Source organism: Solanum stenotomum, unplaced genomic scaffold (genome assembly GCF_019186545.1).
Source record: "Solanum stenotomum isolate F172 unplaced genomic scaffold, ASM1918654v1 scaffold37131, whole genome shotgun sequence".
In the NCBI taxonomy this organism is placed as follows: domain Eukaryota; kingdom Viridiplantae; phylum Streptophyta; class Magnoliopsida; order Solanales; family Solanaceae; genus Solanum; species Solanum stenotomum.
In genome coordinates, this window is record NW_026034260.1 from 7,568 (window position 1) to 18,046 (window position 10,479).

General features: G+C 35.5%; 2 protein-coding genes across 2 annotated transcripts in view; one reads left to right on the plus strand and one right to left on the minus strand.

The window, feature by feature from the left end:
- LOC125852559 (peroxisomal membrane protein 13-like) overlaps nucleotides 1–846 on the minus strand; it is a 3,347-nt gene extending 2,501 nt beyond the window's left edge. Inside the window, exon 1 of the mRNA XM_049532282.1 lies at nucleotides 700–846. Coding sequence (XP_049388239.1) covers nucleotides 700–727 — 28 coding nt within the window. The 5' untranslated portion in view covers nucleotides 728–846. The remainder of the gene's footprint in view (nucleotides 1–699) is intronic.
- A 1,227-nt stretch (nucleotides 847–2,073) lies between these two features.
- On the plus strand, nucleotides 2,074–6,626 carry LOC125852560 (26S proteasome regulatory subunit 6B homolog). The gene is made up of 6 exons (XM_049532283.1): nucleotides 2,074–2,656; nucleotides 3,410–3,640; nucleotides 5,437–5,595; nucleotides 5,691–5,843; nucleotides 6,039–6,122; nucleotides 6,299–6,626. Exons 1-6 carry the CDS (start codon nucleotides 2,177–2,179, stop codon nucleotides 6,431–6,433), a joined length of 1,242 nt encoding a protein of 413 aa, XP_049388240.1. The 5' UTR covers nucleotides 2,074–2,176; the 3' UTR covers nucleotides 6,434–6,626.
- The last annotated feature ends 3,853 nt before the right edge of the window (nucleotides 6,627–10,479 follow it).

Below are 10,479 nucleotides of genomic sequence, written 5' to 3' on the forward strand. Positions count from 1 at the left end.
CAATACCAATTTTTTACACTTCAATGACAAATTAGTTTATTAATTCTGTATCTACTCTGCCTCAATTCAGGTGAAAATCATTCCAATATTAAATAACTGCTCTTTTTTAAGACAAATTAGATTTCTTCTCAATATTTTATTTTTAATACATGTGGTGTCCTGACCAGCTTGCACGCACTTCCACTACCTCCCAGCAATGAATGGGAAGAAATCACCTAGTGTTTTTGTATCTGTTAGGAACTTAACCCGAGACCTCACTTCAACCACTAGAACACACCCTTGGCTGCTTTTTTCTCTTCTTTTTTTCAATGACAGTGGCGCCCATGCCAGCTTACACACCTCAGCTATTCCACCTCATACCTGATATCTCCCACTAACCCAATTACCAGATAACTCTGCCCCCCTCGATGAGTTTGCTATCGAAATTTGCACGGATATAAACGTAATTTAATCAGATAATTGGCACTTGACAACCCCCAAACATATGCCCTAACAACAATGAAACTCAAAAGTGACCACGAGAGATCAAAATCCAAATCCCAAAACAACAAAAACTTTAGGTGATCTCCTTCAATCTATTCATTAAATTAGTCGCGGTACACGACAAATAGGGCAAACACTATCTAAAAAAAGGCAATTGACAAAAATAAAACCAAACCCGCTAACGAAAAGATCGAAATACTGAGAGATTATGCAAACCTGACGGCTGTGGCGGTCCGTTTTCCATCAAATGGATAGAGGAGGAAGAAGAAGAGCCGCCGTCGATGACCGCTACGACGGAGAGAGAAAGTAGAGAGAGAAAGAAAAGAGAAATTTGATAAGGGGAAAAAATTAAGCCTAGAAATTTATTAAAAAGCGATTTTATCTTTTCTTTGAAAGTACCAAGAAAATTCAATTGACGTAGTAATTGACCATACTACCCTTCTAACCAATAATGACTCGGTGCTGCAACACTGCAGGTTCTCTGCATTTGCCACGAGCCAATGCACAAAAAGCAATGCCTTTTCTAACACTAGACATAAGCTGCTAAACAGAGATAAATTAAATTAACTCCTCAACTGAGAACTATCTAGAAACACATCTAACATATCGTTTCAGCAAAATTCAAACAATATCACAAAAGCTATGAACATACTGATAGATTCAAATCATTTTTTCGCAAATCAGAGAAATTATAGCTGAAACAGTAGATGAAGATGTGAATATACTTAAGAAGAGAGATTCGGAGAAAAAACTTACTTCTCCCCATGGCTAATTCTCTGCAATCGCTCTGCGGATTGAGAAACGAGATAATGAAAAAAACCCCTAGCTTAAAGTTGCTTACAGGTGAATGCATTCATTGGGCCTTATGGGCTTACATTTAGGTGGGCTTTAGGTAAAAGAAGAGGTTTTCAGGACTAGCCACTTTGAGATAAATGCACGAATATTGTTTTTATTGTCGCTATTTAACTTGTGTTTGTTTTATTTTTTGTAAGTTGCTATTTTGGAAACAACTTTGTTTGAAAATTTGTGTTTAACTTTAGCTACTTTTATCTGAAGTTTGGCTTTGTGAAGATCAATCATCAAAGCATTTTTGCTTGAAGTTTGGTATGACTCAATATGACAACTTCAAACATCTTTTTGAGAACAGGAAAATGTGAGAAGAAAACAAAATAGCCTAAAGTTGCTACATGTAAATACATTCGTTGGGCTTTACATGTTTATATATAGGCTTGAGTTATGTAAAAGTAAAAAAAATCGAGTTTGCCACTCTTAGAATCAACTTTTAAATAATTATTTGTATGTAGAAATTCATTGAACAAATAGGTCACTTCTCAATCCTCATATGAAAATATCATAATGTTGTCAGAAATATCAAACTCTAAAAAGTAAAAATACAATATTACAAGATTATGACATGAATTTTAAACTTTTAAAAAGTGAAATCTAGAATAAACTAGAGAGTTTTCAATTTCAATTGAAATTTTTTTTGGTAAATTTGGTCATTATTTAAACATGGATCCTTAAATATGGCTATATTCTTCAAGAATAGGGAGTAGAAAATGACCCATACCCGAGTCCGAACACCCAAAAGCAAACCCACGAATTTGATATTCCCTTTTCTTGTTCCCTACTCCACTTTTATCCAACTCTCACCCCTCTTCCTTATTCTCTCTTTAATCAAACAACTCCAACAATGGCAACAGCGATGGTTCTCGACCCGAAACCCGCCGAGAAACTTCCGGCAACCCGGACGGAAACCTCCATCACCGACGTTCCTTCCGATGGAGAAGATGACCTATACGCTCGCCTGAAATCACTTCAACGGCAACTCGAATTCATCGAGATCCAAGAGGAATATGTTAAGGACGAGCTCAAAAACCTCCGACGAGAACATTTACGGGCACAGGAAGAAGTCAAACGGATCCAGTCGGTGCCGTTAGTAATTGGACAGTTCATGGAGATGATTGATCAGAATAACGCTATTGTAGGTTCAACTACGGGTTCTAATTACTATGTTAGGATACTAAGTACGATTAATCGAGAGCTTCTTAAGCCGTCGGCTTCTGTGGCTTTGCATCGCCATTCAAATGCGCTTGTTGATGTTTTGCCACCTGAGGCTGATTCCAGTATTTCGCTGCTTAGCCAATCGGAGAAGCCTGATGTTACTTACAATGTAAGTGTTATACTTCTGAGCTGCTCAGAGTAGGTTTTTTTTTGTGCTTAAATACATTGGTTAGGGTTTCTTATTATGTGGAGTCTTTTGTGTAGGGATTACTACTTGTTACAGTAATAATAGCAAATTAGAGGCTTTTTAAATTTCAACTTAAGGAAAATTAAGAGTCTTTCTGAATCTCATACATATTTCAGCATAGAATTCTCTTAATTTTGAATTTTGGTTATTGTAGCACCAAACCCATTGATCTCGTACAGTAGAAAGTCAATTTTCATTAGTGCAGTGACCAGCTTACTTCTGAAAACAAAAACATGTTGTTGGGTGTAAAAGAACCTCTGTAGTTATGGAGGAAATCATAATCTCCTAACAGTAATAAGTACTATGGCTTTTCTAGAGTCCTATTAATTGACTTGCTGTAAAGCTGGTAATCTGGTCAAGTGGCTTATCAGGGCCCATTCTGTATACTTGAAATTAGTTTTTTTTATTAAGGACTGAAAGGAAGTAGTTCTCATGTGTGCAAAAGCTTCAATAAACATTTCATTCTTGTAACCTTCAAAAGCTCTTTGGGAACCTTTCTTGCAACTAGTTACAAACTTACAATATTTCTAAAGAGATCATCTCCCAAGCTTTGTGAAGGGAGTTCTTAAGCCTTCAATAGTTTTTTTTTTGTTTTCGTTTCGTCCAAATTATCCACTTTTTCACAGGTCTTATTTATTTCTTAGTTTTTGAGCTTATGTTTTTTCCTAATACCAGGATATTGGAGGTTGCGACATACAAAAGCAGGAAATTCGTGAAGCTGTCGAGTTACCTCTAACTCATCATGAGTTGTACAAGCAGATCGGTATAGATCCTCCCCGGGGTGTGTTGCTCTATGGTCCACCAGGCACTGGGAAAACTATGCTTGCAAAGGCTGTAGCACATCATACCACCGCTGCCTTCATAAGGGTGGTTGGCTCAGAATTTGTTCAGAAGTACTTGGGCGAGGTATGCTTGTGAACTCTTAATTTACGCATCAATATACTTTAGATCAAAGTACTAAAGTAGCAGGATATCAGTCAGAGCTTTCAGTTTAAAGTGCTTGTATCTCATAAAAAGAGATATAGAATAGCATTTAATCTCTTTGCCTATATGGCTTTCCAATTTCATAGGTAGTAGTAACCTTGATTGGGATCGAGAATAAGGTAATTAACTAATATACTATCTCCTTTGAAGTTGAAGGACCCAACTGTGCTTTATGAAGATTCACTAGATGATCATCTAGCATTGGATACTGGTTTATTTATTTCTTGAAATTAAACATTACAAATTTAGAAAGCAAACATAAGATGGTACTTTACCCAATTTCTGAATTTAAAAAGATCAATAACATCGCAAGAATTCTGTGTTCTGAGGGACATAGTCCTGCAAGTGTAGGGACACATGTACCCTTCACTTTCAATGAGTTGGCTTCAGCAAACCTATCCAATATGCAACCAAGTTAAGGACAAGTCAAAAGTAGATGATTAGCAGACCTTCACTATTGACATGTTTGCTTTAATTGGGGGTATTATAGTAATTCAACATTCATGTTTGGGAGTTCATGCTTTTAAGGTAGTATATATATATATATAACTGCTCTCCCTGACGAATAAGGACTGTATTATAGTTAAGCACTTAAGGAGTTATGGTGGTATATAATCGATTTATGATGATATAGCGGCTTCAGAAGCATGTTTGAAAAAGTCAAGAGTTACAGGTTTCTTTTAAATTTGTTCAATAGCTAGGTTGGCGGGAAGTTTTTGAAGCTATGGTAAACAGTTTTTTATGCAGTAATTTACTTATTCTTGAATCCAAAATATAGTCAAAGTTCTGATGGCTTGCAGGTAAAGACGCTTTCTTGAAACAACTTAATGTCTTACTTTCAAATCAGATGCCTGACAGTCACAAGTAGTTTATAAATGTCTTGTAGTATTTGATAATGAGAGTATTTGTATTTTTATTTTTTTTGTATTCTAGCAAAGTAGCTGACCCCTTTTCTCCCAAACTAAAGTTTTCACAGAGTTTATAAAAATGCTTTCTTTATAAAAACATACATTCTAAATTTCTTTTGATGTTGTAACACTGCTATAGTGTCTTTCATGCCAATAATCAATTCACCTTCCTTCTCCGATTTATGAGCTAACTTGCATATCTAATGTAGTTCTGGAGGACTTCAAGTCAAGGCCTATCTCAATAGTGAATGGCTCAATACCTTTTCGTTTCTTTGATTACATTTTTCATCAAAATACAAGACCTGTCAAGATCTTCTCACTATAAAGTAGTAACACAGAATGCCCTGGATATTCTTCCATAGATTGATTAAAATGTGTGGACTTCTACTTCCCTTTTCAAACAAAAAGGAAGGATAGAGACACGGGCTTCCCCTGTCTCAATCATGTTGACTAGGAGAATATCTTGTATATGATCTTTCATGTAGAATTGGCTGGAGAGACAGATCTTGATTTCTCGGTTATCAAAAAAAAATAAAAAAAATATAGTAGGATAAGTTCAGTTATGTGGACGAGCAGTCTGGTTTCAATCATGTTCGCCCCCAAGTCTTTATGCAATTTCAGATCAATTATGTTACCCCAAGTTTTTATGCAACTTCAGATCAGCTACTACTTTATTCCCTTTGAGACACATTTCTCTTCTGTTTGGAGCGTGACTATCATATCATACTGTGTCCATGAAGAGTGATGAGACATCATCTGATTCTATTTTGTCTAGATTATATCTTCTCATTTATTCACTGATTTTTGCAGGGTCCACGAATGGTTCGTGATGTCTTCCGCCTTGCCAAAGAAAATGCTCCAGCAATCATTTTTATTGATGAGGTTGATGCAATTGCTACTGCTAGGTTTGATGCTCAGACTGGAGCTGATAGAGAGGTCCAGCGTATCCTCATGGAGCTACTAAATCAGGTAGGCTTCTATTCATGTTATAAAGCAGTTCCAGAATAAACGCAAGACCCTGCATTGTTTGATGAGCCACATTTTCCTCGGTTTGTATTCTGTAGATGGATGGGTTTGACCAAACAGTGAATGTGAAAGTTATTATGGCAACCAATAGAGCCGACACACTGGACCCTGCACTTTTACGTCCTGGAAGGCTTGATCGTAAGATTGAATTTCCGTTGCCTGATAGACGTCAAAAAAGGCTCGTTTTTCAGGTGGGTTTTGGATAATCTTTATACTCATGATGTGTTCTTCTTTGTTCTCCTCTCCTAAAAAAGTAATGGAGGAAAATATTGTAGGAAGAAGTTCAGTTTGATGGATTCTTGAATGTCTTTCTGCTTCTCTGAGAGCCTTTCTGTGTTTTGTTTTATACAATGTAACAAAATTAACGCTGAATTGTTTTATGGCAGGTATGCACGGCTAAGATGAACTTAGGTGATGAGGTTGACTTGGAAGATTATGTTTCTCGCCCTGATAAAATCAGTGCTGCTGAGGTTCGTCTCTTATCTCTATATTTTTTTTTGTTGATAAAACTGTGGAAATCAGGGTTCTAGTTCCAATAATCGTTCTTTGTTTTGGCTGCAACTGTTTTTTCTTCACTTGTGCAACACTAATTATTATGCTGAGGCCTTACCTTATGTGAAATGAACATGAATTGACATATCTGCAGATTACGGCTATCTGTCAAGAAGCTGGTATGCATGCAGTGCGCAAGAATCGATATGTCATCCTTCCAAAGGACTTTGAAAAGGGTTACAGGACGAACGTGAAGAAGCCTGACACTGACTTTGAATTCTACAAGTGATTGTTGTTAAAGGCTAAGCAAAGACTTATTATGACATCTACTATGTAAGCCCTGTATGGTTTCTTTTGTAGTTCTGAACTATTTTTGAATATTTAGTGGCTGTTTCTAGCTTTTCAGTAAAGATGATTTGTTTCATAAAATGTTATATGGCTGAATTTATGTGCAACACTCACAATTTCACATGATTTCTCAAGCTTTAAGTTGCTCTCATGGTGAGGGTGGTGATTCGACCACCCGACACCATTTGTTGAGCCCTTTCCACTGCTGCATTTACTGTCGAATTTTCTATTGCTAGAGATCTAAATTGCAGCAGCTATATGCTTTCCCTTGGTTAAATACGACTCTTGAAGTCTTCTTTTCTTAAAGAAGAATACTACCTAAAGCAATTTGGAGTTAAAAAGTTTGTATATGGGAAGATCAACTTCCTTACCGTTCGTTCTATTAGTCTTCTGCTTTAGTGTTTAATCTGCCGAAGAAGGAGGGGCGATTGTGGGTGGGTTCTTTTTAAAATAATTTTATTTTCATTATACTCCTTCCGTTCACTTTTATTTGTCATGTTGTGTTTTTTGAAAGTTAACTTGACTAAATTTCAAAGTTAAATTAGATTGCTTTGTTTTTTTTTACCCTCCCTAGGAGCTCCCACCCTTTTTGCTCCATTCGCAACCTTCGGGTTGGAAAGTGAGGGGTGCTTACCATCCGAACAACTCTTTCTCGTCAAATTAGATTGCATTAATTTGATATTTAAACAAAAAAAAAATTAGATATTCAAAAACTATACGAAAAGTACTATAAATTGTAAGTTTTTGCATATCAATATGATGTAAAAATACATGGTAAAATGTTGGTCAAAATTTTTATAGTTTGACTCTAAAAAAGGATACTAGTCCTATATATACTAGTAGGACTATTTTTAAAATTATTAATTTTTTACGCATTTTGATTTTTTTCGTTCCTTTCTTTTCGCCACGACATTCTTTTGGATGATATTAAATTCAAGTAAAATAAAATTAGGAGGGTAAATAAACGTCCATGTAATTAAAATGCTTTTGTTTGAGAAAATGATATCACGTACTCTCTTATAATTTGAATAATATATCATGATGCTATAAATCTTTTTAATTTGACTGTTATATTTTTTTGAACTAATTTTCCCCGGCAAAAAAAATTATAAATTAAAATAACATTTATAATTTATAAATAATTGACTATAAAAATCTACCCAATGTCCATTAGCCGACTCCACCTTTTTCTCCATAACTAGGAAATAGGGTCCTACAAGATTCCATTTTCCACCGAAACAGAATAGAGTCTCTGCATTTTCATTTTTTCTTCCTTGTGGTTGGAGAATAAAGATTCCATTTTGTCCCTTTTAAGGGAAAATAAATAATTAGTAAGAAAGTAAAAGAAAAATATCGAAGAGAGATGATTAGATTAGATAAGATAGGATATAACTTTATAGCTTACTAAGAAATTATGTGCTCACAAAATCCATAACTCCATTTATAAACTTGAGCTAAGAAAAAAGAGAAAAAAAATTGTATTGATCATTATTTTGTGTGTTACATTTAAAATAAGCCTCGTGCTCAATTTACAAATATTTCTAATTGAATCCTAACAAACTATGTTAGCTCATCATCAATTAAGCACTAATCAGATTTATGCTTGCACTTGAACGCTTATCAAAGATATGATTTTAGATTAAAAAACTATGGGGATAATAGTTAGAATAGAGGACTAATTAAGTAGTTGAAAATTATCTCACTTAATCAAACATACTAGCCATCTTAGCTTTCAAAAATTTAAATTTACAAATTTTAGATTAAACATCATTTTTAGATATTAAGGACTAGTTCATTGTCTTCCATGATAATAAAGACAATAATTGGTGAAACTTTTCCCATGTACGAATTTTTTTATTCATAGGTGATATTGGTACTTTATAGCATAATATAGTTATGAGTTTAAAATTTGGATTAAACACATGATTAAATTAAGTAATGATATGTGAAAGAAAAGATTTATCAGATTTAACTCAATATCAAACATCTTATTTGTAATGGTGGTAAATCAAACAATTTACAACATTTTGAGTATACTACCACACTGTTAAAAAATCCTCCTAACTTTAGAATCACATGAACATAAGTTAGGCCGCAATTATATTGAATAATGACAAAGCTTAATTGCTTACACAAGATTTATATAAACAAAAGTTGGCTAAATTAGAAGACATAGTACATAAACATAACCCTTAATTTGGTTTCAACGAATAACTATGCACTTCAACTTTGAATGTGCACAAGTAGACACTTTAACTTGTATAAAATTAAACAAGTAGACACACGTGTCCTAAATGACATAATACATGTAGAACGCCAATGGCGGATGTATGTTATGAATTATGGGTGCTTAAGCACCCATTGCTTTGCATAAACACTAATATTTGTTTGTAATATCTAATAATTTATTCAAATGTATTAACTAAGCACCCACTTTATATAGCAATTCTCAAACTAAAAATATTTGAGCACCCATGAAGTAAAATTTCTGGATCCGCCATTGTAGCACGCCATGTAGAACATGAAATTGTTACATAGAATAAATATATCTATTTGTTCAAGATCATAATTACCCACTAACGCTAACGTCCCGAAAGGCCGAAACCCTATGGATAGGAAAAAAAACAAGGGAAAAGGGACGGATTTACCCTCGAACTTTAATAAATGGTATGTGTATGCCCTCCGTTATACTTTGCGTCCACATAAGCCCCTGCCGTCCAATTATAGGTACACATATACCCCTCTCACTAACGGACCCCTAATTTCTTACACGTGTCTTAATCTTATTGAACTACCCGTTTGACCCATTTTTTTAACTCATAACCCAACTATCCGCCCCATAACCCAATACCCACCCAATTTCCTCTAAAGGATCCTAATTAAAACACCAAAATCCGTCCTTTTTCCCTAGTCGGAGGTCCCCGCGTATCCCTCACACCAAAACCCTAGTCGTCGCCGCGATTCCAGTTTGTCTTCGTCGATTCAACTTTGTCTCGTTGATTTCACCTTGTCTTCGTCGAATCTATCGTGTGTTGGTCATCATTTTGTAGTCAATTTTTCATCTATCTGTCGTCTCCCTCAAATCAGACCTAAAACCATGTCTAAAAGTTCTTGTGATTCAATTAGTAACTCAATTAGAGCTTTGAAACTTTTGGGTAGTGCACTTTTTGGCATGGGTGAGTATAAGGCAGCTGTTAAGGCATTAGAAGAGGCCATTTATATGAAGAGTGACTATGCTGATGCACATTGTGATCTTGCTTCTGCATTGCACGCAATGGGTGATGATGATAATGCTATTAAGGAGTTTTAGAGAGCTATTGATTTGAAACTTGGCCATGTTGATGCCTTGTACAATTTAGGTGGACTTTACATGGATATGGGTAGATATTAGCGTGCTTCAAAGATGTACACTAGGGTACTAAGTGTTTGGCCGAATCACTGGAGAGCACAGCTCAATAAGGCTATGGCTTTATTGGGGGCTGGGGAAACTAAGGAAGCTCAGAAAGCTTTGAAAGAAGCTCTGAAGATGACGAACATAGTGGAATTGCATGATGCAGTAGCACATTTGAAACAACTTCAGAAAAAGAAGTTAAAGGGGAATGGTGGTGGCAATGGGGAGGAGGCCTTTATCATTATTGAACCCTCTAAGTTCAAGTCCGTGGGTGAGAAAACCACATTGAGAGCAGATTTTGGTGTTTTAATTAGGATCCTTTTAGAGGAAATTGGGTGGGTATTGGGTTATGGGGCGGATAGTTGGGTTATGGGTTAAAAAAAAGGGTCAAACGGGTAGTTCAATAAGATTAAGACACGTGTAAGAAATTAGGGGTCCGTTAGTGAGAGGGATATATATGTACCTATAATTGGACGGCAGGGGCTTATGTGGACGCAAAGTATAACGGAGGGCATACACATACCATTTATTAAAATTCGGGGGTAAATCCGTCCCTTTTCCCAAAAATCAATAGAGCAACGTATAAAAAGGTGGCG

Excerpts from the sequence above, each read along its gene's own strand:
- LOC125852560 (XM_049532283.1), top strand. The coding sequence starts at position 2,177 with ATGGCAACAGCGATGGTTCTCGACCCGAAACCCGCCGAGAAACTTCCG. Across the intron at positions 3,641-5,436 it reads TTCAGAAGTACTTGGGCGAG|GGTCCACGAATGGTTCGTGA; the intron begins GTATGCTTGTGA and ends TGATTTTTGCAG. Across the intron at positions 5,844-6,038 it reads AAAAAAGGCTCGTTTTTCAG|GTATGCACGGCTAAGATGAA; the intron begins GTGGGTTTTGGA and ends GTTTTATGGCAG.